This window comes from Hyla sarda, chromosome 7, assembly GCF_029499605.1.
Source record: "Hyla sarda isolate aHylSar1 chromosome 7, aHylSar1.hap1, whole genome shotgun sequence".
Classification (NCBI taxonomy): domain Eukaryota; kingdom Metazoa; phylum Chordata; class Amphibia; order Anura; family Hylidae; genus Hyla; species Hyla sarda.
In genome coordinates this window covers 185652823-185671669 of record NC_079195.1, presented here as the reverse complement: position 1 = coordinate 185671669, position 18847 = coordinate 185652823, and the positions used below count along the sequence as shown (strand labels likewise).

General features: G+C 42.1%; 1 protein-coding gene across 14 annotated transcripts in view; it reads right to left on the bottom strand.

Annotated features, from left to right (window-relative positions):
• RASAL2 (RAS protein activator like 2) overlaps positions 1-18847 on the bottom strand; it is a 394529-nt gene that overhangs the window by 96713 nt on the left and 278969 nt on the right. The window contains exon 1 of one of the 14 annotated variants that reach the window (XM_056531803.1): positions 1523-2382. The exons of 12 other annotated variants lie outside the window; for them this stretch is intronic. Coding sequence is in view for 1 of the 2 variants with exons in the window: in XM_056531800.1 (XP_056387775.1) it covers positions 760-841 (82 nt within the window). In the remaining variant the exon portion in view is untranslated. Of the gene's footprint in view, positions 1-759; positions 1458-1522; positions 2383-18847 lie in introns of those variants that run through there. One more of the 14 variants, XM_056531800.1, reaches the window with a different exon arrangement.

Below are 18847 nucleotides of genomic sequence, written 5' to 3'. Positions count from 1 at the left end.
TGATCTTTACATTTCACAGTTGGATTCCTCTGAGCAGACTTCTGCAGACTCTAAAACATACACCTCTCTGGGAGCAGATTGTGCATATATATATATATATATATATATATATAGATAGATATATATCTCAGCACGCTGAACAGGTAAATTCCACTGGGGAGGAGACAATACAACAGTGTTTCCCATACAGGGTGCCTACAGCTGTTGCAAAACTACAACTCCCAGCATGCCCGGACAGCCTTTGGCTGTCCGGGCATGTTGGGAGTTGTAGTTTTGCAACAGCTGGAGGCACCCTGGATGGGAAACACTATTGTGCTGGGAGATGTAGTTTAGCAACAATAGGAGGCACCCTGGTTGGGAAACACTGCCTTATAAGATAAACAGGTGAGACTTGTAAATGGGGGGGGGGGGGAAGTGTCGGTTAAGGTAAGAAAACATTTCTGTAAAACATTCAGACGTAACATATAAGGTTTCAAATGCAGGTTAAAAAGAAAGTTATTACGGTGCACTTAAAGCATAATCAGGACCAAGAAAAATGAAAATATAAATGAACAACAGAACACGATGGTTGCATATATATCACGATGAGCAATAAAAAGCAGCAGATCCCCAAATTATTTATTTCCCAGGGCATTTAACCTGGTAATTCATGGGTTAAAAGAATAGCCCCAGCACAACTACACATGCTCAAAGAAAAGGAAAGGCAACAGAAAATAAATAAAATAAAATAAAGAAATCACCCACATTCTTTAGGAGTACCTTTATCGCAAGTGCTACCCATTTCTACGTCAAAGGTTGGGCTGTATCCAACTTCTGAGATGCAACAAAGAATCCCACACATGGAACCGGATTTACATCTTACGCAGCCTTCCACCGGTCTTTGGGAATGACAGAAGTCATCGTTGAACCCGTGCAGCCTGGCATACTCCACTCTTCTAGGGCAAACTGGTGCAGCAGAGGCGAACAATCCTGGCCTTTTGGCCCAAGGGATCCGTGCTACTTCCAATTCAGAAAGAAGCAGGATCGGATCCTTCTCTTCCCCCTCCCCTGCCAGTGTGCGGAGAGCAAGGAGATACACACACGACTGCAGCTATTCAATCAATTGCCTGAGCTGCACATCCTCATTAGATATCAAGCTATTTACAGATGCTGGAGCACTCTGGCATTTAGTGGGAGAAAGTGTCATCAGTGCTCCCCAGTCTGTGCAAACAATAAGCAATTACTGAAAAGTGCTGCCAGTCTGTGCCAGTGCAGAATGGCTCTCCCTGAAAAGGACAAATTATCAGTTATCTAGGCAATGACACGCTCAGAGGAGGTAAATATAACGTGAGATGCAGAGGAGACGCGTCCCTGCCTAACAAATCGATAGCTTAAAGCAACACGGAAAGCTCAATGTTTCGGTGGCACAAATAAAAGATACAGAATGTCAACGTTACGGGTCTGATGATAACAGAAGACACAACAAACAATGCAGAAGGAAAAAAACAAACAAACAAACAGAAAACTACTAATCCTTCTGCACCTGGACATCTAGAGAAGAAGAGGAGGAGAAGACGATAAAAAATAAGTTCTTCTCAGATTTACTCGATACCCGAGACGACAAGGGACTCAAGAGCACTTAAAGAGAAAAAAATCGGTGGCAGAGATCAAGTAAACAAAGTCGCTTTAGGGCAGCGAGAAGAAAAGGAAGATTTCATCTAAACACAATCTTCACAGCGTTCTGGATGAAACCACAATAGTCCGGTTCCCCCTTTAATATTCCACGATAATTGCCTCCTCGACAAAATTACAGCTCACTCAGCAGCCAGAGAAAGGGCCGTTTGTTACCGGGAAGGTGCAGTCCCCGGCTCCAGTATTACCAGCCTGCCACTTGGATGCTTCCTCCTCGCCGGACATTTTTTCTATCGTGCGTATCACTGGCTGATTCAATGTTTCTTATTGCTGCTTTTCCGTCCTTAGGACCTGCTCAAGTCCTGTATTCTGAGCTGCCTTCCATGCAGATCTACAGAAAGTTGTTGCTATGTTGAACACAGGCTGTGGTTCCATCTCAGCTCTTCCAAAATTAGATGTCTTTCTTTCCCCCGTCCACCCCCAGCCTGCTGCACGCTACTATTGCATTATCACCTGCTGCAAAATCAATGCAGCCCTCCTCTGCTCAATGGCTTCTATTTCATTTCTTGTCATCCGCACTTAGTCCTGGGAAAGAATAACTGGCAAGCGATAAACACAAAAATGAGCACTAATAAAAGAGAGGTATGAAGAGGCACTGTCCAGCCTATGCAGCATTCCAAGGAGGACAGCCTAACCTTGCACACAAAGACAGCATAATTGGAAAAAAAAAGCCAAGTAATAGCCTTTATTTTACATCAAAATTATACAGTACATTATCATCGTTCAAAGTTACTTAGGTATCCAGAAGCAGAGCAGGTTGGAGTGGTTCTACTGATAACAGACAAGCCTGGATTACAGAACTATGTAAAGAATTCACAAACAAGAACTAATGCAATAGAAAAAAAAAAGATTATATATATATATATATATATATATATATATATCTATCTATATCTATTAAACCCCTTTTAACCAGAAATAACTTTGCTGCATAAAAAGTTGCAAGATAGTGACGCAGATTTTACCTGTTTCAACAAAACTGTATTTCTCAAGAAAATCTACGGAGCTTACTATGGCATTTTACTGTAATACAGGCAGCGTTGCCTTCAGATCCTCATAGAATTTTGTTCCTACTTCACATTCAATATTGTCAGTTTGCTTGCACCAAAAATTTGCAACAGATCTGACATATCTAAACGTGGTCTAACATGTCTTCCCATTAATATGGGCCTGTGGACAGGCGTCTTTCTATGTAATTTTACTTTCTTGTTATGCCACCTGGTTCCCAAGATATAAGGGTTTAACTATTTGGTTAACTATCTTTAAATGGGCAATGTCTAATGTCAGATACGAAAACTTTTTATATGTTGTACATCCTGGCAAAACATTAACCTTTATACTATACTTCATAAGAAAATGTTATTTCCGTTTTGTACAAAACATGGCGCATATATATATATATATATATATATATATATATATATATATATATATAAACTAGAGGCCCCCATACCATCTAGAAAATAATCCTGTCTGGCTGCAGCATCATCTTTGTCCCAGCAGAAGCACAGGCAGGGACAAAGTCCAGAAAGTGAGGGTGGGACTAGCATTCCTCTGTACTCACTCCTGTCCTATCAGACTGCAGAATGAAATCAGAGAGGAGGGGGGGTTACATAGCAGCCTGATTGGATGAAGAGACCAAGAACAGCACAGCAGACTCAGGGAGGAAGAGGAGTCATGCAGAGTGAGGACATGTGCCCTCCAGGGGTCAGATTGATAAAACAAGTGAGCAAAAGACAGAAGGTATTTGTGAGAGCAATATAGGTGCTAGACACATCAATATATGTGTATGACAGGATTACAGCATGACAGATACATATACTTTTTTTGTGGAATATGACGGGTACTCTTAAAGGGGTACTCCACTGGAAAATATTTATTTTTAAATCAACTGGTGCCAGAAAGTTAAAAAGATTTGTAAATTACTTCTATTTAAAAATATTAACCTTTCCATTACTTATCAGCTGCTGTATACTACAGAGGAAGTTCTTATCTTTTTGCATTTCCTTTCTGTCTGACCACAGTGCTCTCTGCTGACACTTCTGTCCATTTTAGGAACTGTCCAGAGTACAAGCAAATCCCCATAGCAAACCTATACTGCTCCAGACAGTTCCCAAAATGGAAAGAGGTGTCAGCAGAGAGCACTATGGTCAGACAAAAAAAGGGAGGGGGACTTCCTTGGGAGCACAGAGCAGCTGATAAGCACTGGAAGGATTAAGATTTTTAAATAGAAGTAATTTACAAATCTGTTTACCTTTCTGGCAACAGTTGATTTAAAAACAAATGTTTTCCAGGGGAGTACCCCCTTAAAGCTTACTAGACCAGGGTGATGTGTTGCAGAAATTTTTGAAGTTGCCCAGGCCCCTGGAGAATTACAACTTTCAGACTAGGGTCATGGTCCACTCAACAGATGCTTACAAGATGCTTGACCACATTTAAAATTTGGGGTTCACTACCTTGGATGTTGATCCTAACATTTAACTATGCACCAACTGCTTTTTTGGGTGCTCAATTAAGCAGGAAGTGGGAGGGGCATAGAGAAGACGTTCCAGCCCTCAGCACTTTAGGCTCTTGAGAATGCCTTTTTGACTCTTGGCACCAGAGAATAAGGCTAGGTTGACACTACGGAATTTCCGCCTGCAATTCTGCTTTGAAATTGCCGGCAGAAATTCCGCTTGTATAGTGTAGTGAATGGGTTTCCGTTCACAAATTCACACTTCGGAATTTGTGAATGGAAAATCTGCTTGGAAATTTCCGCCTGAAGAATGGCGTTGCTCATTCTTCAGTCAAAAACACTTGCAGAACAGATTGCAGTCTATTGGAGACTGCAGAGTCCGCATGGTCCTAGCGCCGACTGATTCAGTCTGCGCTGGCCGCACTCGGAATCTCCGGGTGGAAATTTTCTGCCCGGAGATTCCGCTGTCTGGACCTAGCCTAAAAGTATTTTTTTTACATTATGTAATCACAGAGAGATTTGTGAAAGGTACCATGTGTCTCCTTGCCCTAACAGCTATCTAACAGTGTCAGCAGTCTGGAATGTGAATTGCAGCTGACAGATTCCCTTTAATCACCAAGCAAGGATGCAAAGACAGCATTAGCACCACTAAAGCTGGGTTCACACTTCAAAATTCCCAAGAGATTCCAAGTGCGGCCAGCGCCAACCAAATCAGTGGGCACTAGGACTGCGCAGACATTGCCGTCCCCATAGACAGCAAAGTCTGTGCGTGAGCGGAAATCTGCCAAAATATTGAACACATTCAATGTTCTGGGGGAATTTTTCAAGCTGCTTTTCCGGGCGAAGCAATAGGACTCTGCTGAACCGGAATTCCCGAGTGGAAATTCAAAACAGAATTCCACCTGGAAATTCCATAGTGTGAACCTGGCCTTACAGGCTGGAAGCAACATATGAGATGCTTCCATCTTTTTTATAGTCTTAAGACTAACAGAACAAAGAAGCAAGGATAACTCATTGGATATCTTTTCCTTCGTTATGTGACATTTTCAAGATCAAAATGTTACTTAAAGTAAGGAGGTAAATGAGGTACCAGAAGACCAGTGGAGCCAGATGGATTTCGGCAAATTGTGTTTTAGGACTTTTTATAAAGGTCAATTCAACATTATGTAACGTTAGAAAAAGACGAGCAAGTTATATGAAGACAAATGACATAAGGAAGAAAGTTACAGCCTCCCCGCACTACAGAGCGACCAGTGACTATGGAAATAAATGGTCTCAGAAAACTGCAGAATCAGGATTTCACTCCAGCTTGTTCAATATGCAATTTTTGTTAACTTTTTTTTCTTTTTATAGCAGAAAATGAAGTTATAATAAGAGTCGTGCTCAGCCTCCTCAGGCATATAGCAGTATAGGACTGTGAGCGTATATTGACAAGCTGTAAGGTCATTCACCATGTCATGTTACAATATTTATGCTCGCTCGAAGACTGACAAATCAATGGAAAACCATTGGATATTTCCAAGCTTGCTGGTGTACTACAGAATGGAATCATTACTTGTTAAGTCTAGAAAGGGAAAATGCTAAATCTTATGGTTGAAAGACGTGACAGGTGGCTAGGATATATACTACCTGCCATTATCTGTTTATAATGCTACATAAAGGTCATAACTATAAGGGGAAGCAAAGACTGCAGTGGCCCCTGGGTCACGGGGGAGCCCAATATAAGAGGACACCAGCTTTGGCACTGACTTGTCATGTTTTACACTGAAGTCTGAATTTTTGCTTTGCGTTACAACAGCGTATATAGATCAATGTATCAAAAAACTTTATTGAACATGAATAAAACAGACATTTAAAATCGCATAAAAATTACACACATGATATATATAGCCCTTGTAATGGGCATATCCAACCAGGGACAACCAAGGGGAAAGAGAAAAGGAGGTCAAGATAGTGTACAGCAGTAAGTTCTGGCCATGTGTTGAGCCAATGTATTGTAGACATTAGACATTAAGGTGCAATAAACAGTAAGCACCTTTAATAGGTTGCCCTCTATTGTGAAAAAGTGCCAATAGGGGCAAAGGCCGCTGCCTAACACTGAAAATGAGAATATATAATATAATAACTTGCCTAGTGGAGACAGTAGTTGGACCTCCTGCACCCGACGTTTCGTCACCAGACTTCTTCCGGGGACCCTTACTGTTTATTGCACCTTAAGGTCTACAATACATTGGCTCAACACTTGGCCAGAACTTACTGCTGTACACTATCTTGACCTCCTTTTCTCTTTCCCCTTGGTTGTCCCTGGTTGGATATGCCCATTACAAGGGCTATATATATCATGTGTGTAATTTTTATGCGATTTTAAATGTCTGTTTTATTCATGTTCAATAAAGTTTTTTGATACATTGATCTATATACGCTGTTTCGCTGTGTATTTTTCTGTAGTAGATTATACAAGCACCCCCATAAAATTGTGGCCTACACAAAGTTGACATCCCCAGTTGTCAGTTTAGGTTAAATGATGACTGGTCTGTAGTAGGGACAGAACAAGTAAATTAGCAGCACAATTCTCCTAGAATTCCTCTCAAGGCATCTCTGGGTGTCATGCAATAAGGCATCTTGGCTGGACTGTTTTGATATCATTGTTATCTATATTCTTATGTACACTTCTCTTTCTGCCTTAAAGGGGTACTCCACTGCTCAGCGTTTGGAAAAAAAAAAATGTTAGGGCCAGCGCTGATAGCTCGTGACATCATAGCCCCGCCCTCTCAATGCAACATCATAGTCACACCCCCTCCCATAGACTTACATTGAGGGGGCGGAACATGATGTCATGAGGGGCGGCGCTATGACGTCAAGAGCTTCCAGCGCTGGCTCTAAGCATTCAGAACATTTTGTTCCAAACGCTTAGCAGCGGAGCCCCACTTTAAAGGGGTTCTCCACTGCCCTGCCTTCCGGAGCTCCGCTCGCAGCATCCGGAAGTTTATTACTCCGAACACTGTGTGCGGGCTTCCGTGTTCGAGGCCGCCCCCTCGTGACGTCACGCCCGCCCCCTCAATGAAAGTCTATGGGAAGGGGGCGCGACCGCTGTCACGCCCCCTTCCCATAGACTTTTGTTGAGGGGGCTACAGATGCAAATCACAAATGGACTCTACTGTAGTTGTGCAGATCTGAATATGTTAATTGGCTGCTTAAATGGCATCGGGTGGTAAACAACTTGTGCAATAGCTAGAAGCGGTCCTCTTAAAAGGGGTACTCCGGAGGGGGAAAAAAATATATATTTCAAATCAACTGGTGCCAGAAAGTTAAAAAAGATTTGTAAATGACTTCTATGTAAAAATCTTAATCCTTCCAGTACTTATCAGCTGCTGTATGATCCAAAGGAAGTTGTGTAGTTTTTTTTCCAGTCTGATCACAGCCTCTGTTTGTGTCAGGAACTGTGGGGATTTGCTCCTGTTCTGGACAGTTCCTGGCACCAGACAATTTAAAAAAATGCTTTTTGTTCCTCTGGAGTACCCCTTTAATTCTGATGGACTTGGGCATCCTCGAAACCTATTTGGTGTTAGGGAAAATCTGTCAGCAGTTTTGAACCATGAAAACTAATGATCATCCTATACAGAAGATGAGGAGGGCAGTGTGTTGCATGACCGAAAACAATAATAAAAAATGTTTAATGGTCAGGATGGTATCCTGGTAATAACAGATGCTGATCTTCTTGCACATGGGCAGTGATCTGAGATGTGTACGTTGTAATATCCAGCCCTTTCTTGACAATATGATGACACTTGTAGTGCACATGATGAATGCGCTCCAGATTTCACCTTATTGGTTACGCAGTAATTTGCCTTACAACCTGATGTGGCGTCACCTAAGCCTGTACACCCAGACACTGATGAGCATCTGTACCTTAAAGGTGTACTCCGCCCCTAGACATTTTATCACCTAATAGGGAATAAGATGGCTGATCCGGGGGGGTCTGCTGCTGGGACCCCGCAATCTATGTCGGGCTCCTGCTCCAGACTCTTCCTCTCCTGCCACTTCCTCTCCATTCATGTTTATGGGAGGGCCGTCACACCCTCTCCCAAAGACATGAATGGAGGGGCGTAGCATGACATTACAAGGAGGCGTGGCGTGACGTCACATCTTCAGTCCCGGAAACATAGAGGTTTCAGAGTCTGGAGCAACAGTCCAGCATTGAATGAAGGTGTTGCACAGAGATCGCGGAGGGTCCCAGCGGCAGGACCCCTGCGATCAGACATCTGATCTCCTATCCTTTGGACAGGGGATAAGATGTCTATGGCAGAAAAACCCCTTTAAGGCAATGTTCAGATCACCATTTTACCATCCGATCGACGGACAGTAAAATTGGCTGAAAACTGATTGCATGAAATTGTATAAAACCAGATAAAAATTATATCCATAAATCGTATGGTAGAATATTTTCATGATTTTTAAACAAAATCAGAACCATTTTTAATAAGGTGTATGTCAAGGGGCTCCTGCACAGGACTCAAAAAAATTTGTGTGCAATTAAACTGATTAAATTGCAAAGTCCCACAATTCAATACGACTTACATAGACTGTAACAGTACAAATATCAAACACAATTTCAATACGATTTTAAAGGGTACCTTTTATCAAAAAAACTTTTGATATATTATAGATTAATGTAAGCAGAATAACTTTCCAATAGCATGTTATTAAAAAATCTGCTTCTTTCTATTTAATTTTCCACCTTGAAAAAAATGACCACTAGGGGTCTCCCTACCAGTCCTGGCTGCAAGCCTTTTTTTAAATAAATTTCAGACTCATGCTGGAGTCACTAAATCTCAGACTGCAGCCAGGACACAGAAAAACTTTCAGCTGGCGGAATTACGCCTCAAATTAAAGCCCATAGACTTCTATGGGATTCTGCATTCCCATTCACACAAATTTAGAAGTGTGAATGGGAGTGCGGAATCCCATAGAAGTCTATGGTTTTTAATTTGAGGCGGAATTCCACAAGCGGAAATTCTGCCATGTGAATAGACCCTTACAGTTTTTAATTTAGTTTTTCCCGTTGTCATCAAGAACCAATGGCTCGTAAATGAATATTCATATTATTATAAACAAAAACAGACACAAAATTAGACGCTCGCTACTCATCTTAACAATTTGGAGACGTTTATTTAACAAAATTCTCTCTGCGGATGCCTTTTACATGCACAGTCAAAGCTCGTCTGTTATAGTATTTTTCTGCATAATTATTAATACCATATTTCCATCATCACCCCACATGAGAATCACAAGTCTCAGGGGTCTTTTTTAGATGCCAAATTTCTGGAGGGCTTTCTCTAATAAATATTCAATGCTAACATCACAGAAGAGTTTAATAGATATAATTATTTGTGATTAAAGTTCCAGGATATAGAAAAATAACATAGATCCCAATGAGAAGCGGGAAATTATACACTGCTCCAAAAAATAAAGGGAGCACTAAGATAACACATCCTAGATGTGAATGAATGAACTAATTGTATGAAATACTTTCGTCTTTACATAGCTGAATGTGCTGACAACAAAATCACACAAAAATTATCAAATTTATCAACCCATGGAGGTCTGGATATGGAGTCGCACTCAAAATCAAAGTGGAAAACCGCACTACAGACTTATCAAACTTTATGTAATTTCCTTAAAACAAGTCAAAATGAGGTTCAGTAGTGTGTGTGACTTCCACGTGCCCGTATGACCTCCCTATAACGCCTGGGCATGCTCCTAATGACGTGGCAGATGGTCTCCTGAGGGATGTCCTCCCAGACCTGGACTAAAGCATCTGCCAACTCCTGGACAGTCTGTGGTGCAACGTGGTGTTGGTGGATGGAGAGAGACATGATATCCCAGATGTGCTCAGTCGGATTCAGGTCTGGGGAACGGGCGGGCCAGTCCATAGCATCAATGCCTTCCTCTTGCAGGTATGCGAAAGTGACGAAGAAAACCTTTGGATTATGGTACAGAATGAAGGAGGTGGATGTCACAGGTAGTTTGAAGTAGTCCTCAGCAGGACCATTTATTAAACAAAAATAATAAAAGACAGGATTCCGCGTTTCGGGAGGGGGGAAGGGAGGGCTACTACTGCCTACTGAGGACTACTTCAAACTACCTCTGACATCCACCTCCTTCATTCTGTACCATAATCCAAAGGTTTTCTTCGTCACTTTTGCATACCTGCAAGAGGAAGGCATTGATGCTATGGACTGGCCCGCCCGTTCCCCAGACCTGAATCCGATTGAGCACATCTGGGACATCATGTCTCGCTCCATCCACCAATGCCACGTTGCACCACAGACTGTCATGGATCACCTCATCCACCACCTCATCCATGCCCAGGCGTTGTACGGAGGTCATACGGGAACGTGGAGGCCACACACACCACTGAGCCTCATTGTGACTTGTTTTAAGGACATTACATTAAGTTGGATCAGCCTGTAGTGTGGTTTTCCACTTTGATTTTGACTTTGGCTGTCCGGGCATGCTGGGAGTTGTAGTTTTGCAACAGCTGGAGACACCCTGGTTAGGAAACACTGACTTAGCATTTGAATTTGGTGGCAGCCCAGTACAAGTATGTGCATGATATGCATGTTGGGCAGGTCTGGGGCCGCAGGTAATTGCAAATTTTTCCGTGGGGGGCCAAATTGCTTTGTCGCAATTCATAAAAATGACGATTAGACTGATATATGTGCAGCCCTACACCATAAAGAAATAAAAAGTGACAATACCAAACCTTACGAATAAGGTTCCATACAGAAGATCTAGATGATACATAGACAGATTACAAAACCAGTTTCCTATTAAGCACACCTACCTGAGCTTCTCTACCATTGTTGTCCTTAGTCCAAGCTGGACAGAAGATCGCAGTTTGTACCATCAGGGACATGTTGGGGCCTGTTCTATAATAGGACTGCAGAGTCCAGGTAAGGCGTTATTCACATTGCATGTTAACACTGTTTAGAGTAAGTGCTGGGAAAGCTGCAGGAACATATCAAACTTTCTTAGGCCCCTTTCACACTACAGGTATCATCCTGCTTTTTTACTGCCGGTATTTTACAATAACGGATTTAAAAAAACGGATGCACTAACCGGCAATAACTGATGATACCTGATGACCATCATCCATTATTTTTAGTGTTTTTTTCTTAAAAAACCTGATGTTCTTCATCCGTTATCACCAGTTATTACCAGTTACATCCGTTTTTTTTTTTAATCAGGTGTTTAACCCTTTTTTTGTAAAGCTGTACTAAGCATGCTCAGTACAAAAAACGGATGTTAAAAAAAACGGACAATAACGGATGTTTTTTTTTTTTTAACATACGTTTCCAATAGACTTCAATGTTAAATTTTAACGGCCGTTTTTTCACTATTATTTTTGCTGGACCAAAAATTTGTGCATGCACCGTGTTTTATGCCGGCAAAAATAACAGACATCAGTAAAATTGGACATACCTGATGCAAAAGGATGGTCAAAAAATCCCGCTGACATGACAGATTTGTTGACGGCCGTTTTCAGGACTTTTTGCCGGGAGTAATAACGGAGGTTTTTGCAGAATGATACCTGTAGTGTGAAAGGGGCCTTAAACGGCAGTAAGTGACCCAACACCCATCCCAAACATGATACCATTACAGGCCTGGTGCAAGGATTTTTTCCACCCTAGCCGAAAGCTCATTTTGCAACCCCTTGATCCGGCCCATTGGTCCAACCCTTTGACATGCCCCACCTTGCTACTGGGGTGACACACTGTAACAGCCACCTCATATAATCACCTTACTACTGGGGTGACACACTGTAACAGCCTCCTCATATAATCACCTTACTACTGGGGTGACACACTGTAACAGCCTCCTCATATAATCACCTTACTACTGGGGTGACACACTGTAACAGCCTCCTCATATAATCACCTTACTACTGGGGTGACACACTGTAACAGCCTCCTCATATAATCACCTTACTACTGGGGTGACACACTGTAACAGCCTCCTTATATAATCACCTTACTACTGGGGTGACACACTGTAACAGCCTCTTCAGATAATCACCATACTACTGGGGTGACACACTGTAACAGCCTCCTCAGATAATCACCATACTACTGGGGTGACACACTGTAACAGCCTCCTTATATAATCACCTTGCTACTGGGGTGACACACTGTAACAGCCTCCTCAGATAATCACCATTCTACTGGGGTGACACACTGTAACAGCCTCCTCATATAATCACCTTACTACTGGGGTGACACACTAACAGCCTCCTCATATAATCACCTTACTACTGGGGTGACACACTGTAACAGCCTCCTCATATAATCACCTTACTACTGGGGTGACACACTGTAACAGCCTCCTCATATAATCACCTTACTACTGGGGTGACACACTGTAACAGCCTCCTCATATAATCACCTTACTACTGGGGTGACACACTGTAACAGCCTCCTCATATAATCACCTTACTACTGGGGTGACACACTGTAACAGCCTCCTCATATAATCACCTTACTACTGGGGTGACACACTGTAACAGCCTCCTCATATAATCACCTTACTACTGGGGTGACACACTGTAACAGCCTCCTTATATAATCACCTTACTACTGGGGTGACACACTGTAACAGCCTCCTCATATAATCACCTTACTACTGGGGTGACACACTGTAACAGCCTCCTCATATAATCACCTTACTACTGGGGTGACACACTGTAACAGCCTCCTCATATAATCACCTTACTACTGGGGTGACACACTGTAACAGCCTCCTCAGATAATCACCATTCTACTGGGGTGACACACTGTAACAGCCTCCTCATATAATCACCTTACTACTGAGGTGACACACTAACAGCCTCCTCATATAATCACCTTACTACTGGGGTGACACACTGTAACAGCCTCCTCATATAATCACCTTACTACTGGGGTGACACACTGTAACAGCCTCCTCATATAATCACCTTACTACTGGGGTGACACACTGTAACAGCCTCCTCATATAATCACCTTACTACTGGGGTGACACACTGTAACAGCCTCCTCATATAATCACCTTACTACTGGGGTGACACACTGTAACAGCCTCCTCATATAATCACCTTACTACTGGGGTGACACACTGTAACAGCCTCCTCATATAATCACCTTACTACTGGGGTGACACACTGTAACAGCCTCCTTATATAATCACCTTACTACTGGGGTGACACACTGTAACAGCCTCTTCAGATAATCACCATACTACTGGGGTGACACACTGTAACAGCCTCCTCAGATAATCACCATACTACTGGGGTGACACACTGTAACAGCCTCCTTATATAATCACCTTGCTACTGGGGTGACACACTAACAGCCTCCTCATATAATCACCTTACTACTGGGGTGACACACTGTAACAGCCTCCTCGTATAATGACCTTACTACTGGGGTGACACACTGTAACAGCCTCCTCATATAATCACCTTACTACTGGGGTGACACACTGTAACAGCCTCCTCAGATAATCACCATTCTACTGGGGTGACACACTGTAACAGCCTCCTCATATAATCACCTTACTACTGGGGTGACACACTGTAACAGCCTCCTCATATAATCACCTTACTACTGGGGTGACACACTAACAGCCTCCTCATATAATCACCTTACTACTGGGGTGACACACTGTAACAGCCTCCTCATATAATCACCTTACTACTGGGGTGACACACTGTAACAGCCTCCTCATATAATCACCTTACTACTGGGGTGACACACTGTAACAGCCTCCTCATATAATCACCTTACTACTGGGGTGACACACTGTAACAAACCGCCTTCTCATCTAATCTTCGTACTACTGGGGTGACACACTGTAACAACTCCCTACTCGTGTAATCTTTTTACTATTGGGGTGACACACTGTATCAAACCTTCTCCTCTTGTGATCAATCAGGGGGTTTGCTGGATGGGCGGTTGCTTCGGATGCTGGCTAACTTTATTGCTGGGGGCAAAGCAGCTCCCAATCAAGAGTGTGCTCTAGGCGGCTGCCTATTTTGCCTATAGGCCCCTAGGCCATTAGAAGCTAAATGTTGTTATCGTTTTCTGGCGGCTTTGCGGTTGATGTTGGGGGATCACAATTAGTACTGTAGATAGCATTCATTTGGAGGCTCAGAAAGACCTCACCATGGTACATATAAGACCACACAACATAGTGAGGTCTATATATTTCCACTACTAAACAGGTGAGCCCCCTGAAGAGTCAGCTACTCATTCTGACTTTTTCCAAATACTCTGCAGCAGATTTTGTTCTAACTTATGTGACTATCTCTCCGTCTCCAGCACAGAATTATAGAAACATAGAATATGTCGGCAGATAAGAACCATTTGGCCCATCTAGTCTGCCCAATAATCTGAATACTATGAATAGTCCCTGGCCCTCTCTTATATGAAGGATAGCCTTATGTTTATCCCATGCATGTTTAAACTCCTTCACTGTATTTGCAGCGACCACTTCTGCAGGAAGACTATTCCATGCATCCACAACTCTCTCAGTAAAGTAATACTTACTGATACTACTTTTAACCCCTTAAGGACTCAGGGTTTTTCCGTTTTTGCACTTTCGTTTTTTCCTCCTTACCTTTTAAAAATCATAACCCTTTCAATTTTACACCTAAAAATCCATATTATGGCTTATTTTTTGCGTCGCCAATTCTACTTTGCAGTGACATTAGTCATTTTACCCAAAAATGCACGGCGAAACGGAAAAAAAAATAATTGTGCGACAAAATCGAAGAAAAAACGCCATTTTGTAATTTTTGGGGGCTTCCGTTTCTACGCAGTGCATATTTCGGTAAAAATTACACCTTATCATTATTCTGTAGGTCCATACGGTTAAAATGATACCCTACTTATATAGGTTTGATTTTGTCGCACTTCTGGAAAAAATCATAACTACATGCAGGAAAATTTATACGTTTAAAAATGTCCTCTTTCTGACCCCTATAACTTTTTTATTTTTCCACGTACGGGGCGGTATGAGGACTCATTTTTTGCGCCATGATCTGAAGTTTTTATCGGTATGATTTTTGTTTTGATCGGGCTTTTTGATCACTTTTTATTCATTTTTTAATGGTATAAAAAGTGACCAAAATACGCTTTTTTGGACTTTGGAATTTTTTGGCGCGCACGCCATTGACCGTGCGGTTTAATTAATGATATATTTTTATAGTTCGGACATTTAGGCACGCGGCAATACCACATATGTTTATTTTAATTTTTTTTTTACACTGTTATTTTTTTTTATGGGAAAAGGGGGGTGATTCAAACTTTTATTAGGGAAGGGGTTAAATGACCTTTATTAACACTTTTTTTAAACTTTTTTTTGCAGTGTTATAGGTCCCATAGGGACCTATAACACTGCACACACTGATCTTTTACACAGATCACAGGCGTGTATTAACACGCCTGTGATCAGCATTATCGGCGCTTGACTGCTCCTGCCTGGATCTCAGGCACGGAGCAGTCATTCGCCGATCGGACACCGAGGAGGCAGGTAAGGGCCCTCCCGGTGTCCTGCAAGCTGTTCGGGACGCCGCGATTTCACCGCGGCGGTTCCGAACAGCCCGACTAAGCAGCCGGGTCACTTTCACTTTCAAAGCGGCGGTCAGCTTTGACCGCCGCTTCTAAACGGTTAATACCGCACATCGCCGCGATCGGCGATGTGTGGTATTAGCCGCGGGTCCCGGCCGTTGATGAGCGCCGGGACCGACGCGATATGATGCGGGATCGCGGCGCGATCCCGCTTTATATCGCGGGAGCCGGCGCAGGACGTAAATATACGTCCTGCGTCGTTATGGGGTTAAACCTTTGCCCCTCTAATTTAAAGGGGTTATCCACCATAAGGTGATTTTAGTACGTACCTGGTAGGCAGTAATGTACATGCTTAGGAAGGATCTGCGCTTGTTTTAGGGTAAATGGCTATGCTGTGAGATTACCAGAACACTGTGGCTAGCTTTTTGTGAACTGGCATTTCCTGTTTGACTTTCCTCCATTTTCCTCCCTCCCACACATCAGCCACCCCACCCATTGAAACATAAATGAGCTGATTCCATTCAAAGACCTGTGGTTTTCAATCAGGGTGCCTACAGCTGTTGCATTAGTTGCAGATTGATCTCTCTCCCACCAAGCGATCGCTCCACCCATTGAAGCAGACAGGCTCCCTGTCATCAGCTGACTAGTGAGTCAGGTCTCGGCCGCATTGCAACCAATCATTGATTGCAATCTAGAAAAATCTTAATCCTTCCACTACTTATTAGCTGCTGAATACTACAGAGGAAATGATTTTCTTTTAGGAACACAGAGCTCTCTGCTGACATCTCTGTCCATTTTAAGAACTGTCCAGAGTAGGAGAAAATCCCCATAGCAAACATATGCTGCTCTGGGCAGTTCCTAAAATGGACAGAGATGTCATCAGAGAGCACTGTGGTCATGATGTCCGCAGAAAGCACTGTGGACGTGATGTCAGCAGAGAGCACTGTGGACGTGATGTCAGCAGAGAGCACCATGTTCAAGAAAACCATTTCCTCTGTAGTTTACAGACCCTAAAAAGTACTGGAAAGATTAAGATTTTTTAATAGAAGTAATTAACAAATCTGTTTAACTTTCTGGCACAAGTTTAAAAAAAAAACAGTTTTCCATGGGAGTACCCCTTTTAAGTTTCTAAAGGAGAACTCCAGGTGTGAGACAAATAAATTCTAGGCGCCCCCATCCCCTCTTCAGTGAAATTTGTTACAGAGACCTAAACCAGTCTGAGCAGCTGCATGGTAAACTGCCTACAGTTACATTTAAAGGGACTCACCCCAAAGACTTACTTTATGAGGCTTACTGCAATAGAATTGCCATAAAAAACATTTAAAAAAAATAAAATAAAAAAAGGCAAAACACTGGGGTGGAGATTTATCAAACCAGTGCAGAGGAAAAGTTGGTCAGTTTCCCATCGCAACCAATCAATTACTGGCCCTTTTTAAAATGTAAGAAGCGATCTGATTGGTTGCTACAGGCAACTGGTCAACTTTTCCTCTACACAGGTTTTGAAAAATCTCCCCTAGAGCCTAAATTTTATGTAACTTGTATAACATAAACCATTATCAAGTACTGCAGTAAAATTCAGCCAAGTCAAACGGTTCACATAGCGCCTCCTGCTGGTTACTAATGGAAACATAAGATGTGAAAACAGCTGAGCAATAAGGATCCAGCAGAAGTGAATCTGTCTTTAAGTAAGGGTTGCATTGCATGGGTTAAGATAATACAGAGAACGCACAGGGAATTCATGACAAACTCCGCTCTACTGCATGTAAACAAATCTAAACAGGCGATGAAAGAAATAATGTATCCTTTAGGCCTGAGCTTCAATCTACGGCAGCTTTCACACTATAAAATTCATCCGTTTTAAAGATCCGTCTGATGTAACGTCATGAAAACCCTGCAAATCGGCGGTTAAAGGGCAGTTAGAAAATCCCATTATAGTCTATAGGGCTCATTTTTTGCGCCGTGATCTGAAGTTTTTAACGGTACCATTTTTGTATTGATAGGACTTATTGATCGCTTTTTATTCATTTTTCATGATATAAAAAGTGACCAAAAATGCGCTATTTTGGACTTTTGAATTTTTTTGCATGTACGCCATTGACCGTGAGGATAACCCCTTAAGGACCGAGGGTTTTTCCGTTTTTGCATTTTCGTTTTCTCCTCCTTGCCTTTAAAAAATCATAACTCTTTCAATTTTGCATCTAAAAATCCATATGGCGGCTTATTTTTTGCGCCACCAATTCTACTTTGTAATGACGTTAAAATCATTGAGAGACAAAATTGAAAAAAAAAAAACGCTGTTTTGTAAATTTTGGGAGCTTCCGTTTCTACGTAGTAAATTTTTCGGTAAAAATGACACCTTATCTTTATTCTGTAGGTTCATACGATTAAAATGATCCCCTATTTATATAGGTTGGATTATGTCGTACTTCTGGAAAAAATCATAACTACATGCAGGAAAATTTATACGTTTAAAATTGTCATTTTCTGACCCCTATACCTTTTTTATTTTTCCGTGTATGGGGCGGTATGAGGGCTCATTTTTTGCGCCGTGATCTGAAGTTTTTAGCGGCACCATTTTTGCATTGATAGGACTTATTGATCATTATTTATTTTTTCATGATATAAAAAGTGACCAAAAATGCACTATTTTGGACTTTGGATTTTTTTTGCGGGTACGCCATTGACCGTGCGGTTTAATTAACGATATATTTTTATAAATCGGACATTTCCGCACGCGGTGATACCACATATGTTTATTTTTATTTACACTTTTTTTTTTATGGGAAAAGGGTGATTCAAACTTTTAATAGGGAAGGGGTTAAATGATCTTTATTCACTTTTTTTTTTTTGCAGTGTTAAAGCTCCCATAGGGACTAGAGATGAGTGAACTTCCAGTAAATTCTCGGCTCGGCAGTTGATGACTTTTCCTGCATAAATTAGTTCAGCTTTCCGGTGCTCCCGTGGGCTGGAAAAGGTGGATACAGTCCTAGGAGACTCTTTCCTAGGAATGTATCCACCTTTTCCAGCCCACCGGAGCACCTGAAGGATGAACTAATTTACACAGGATAGGTCATCAACTGCCGAGCCGAGAAGTTCGTGATGAATCGAATTT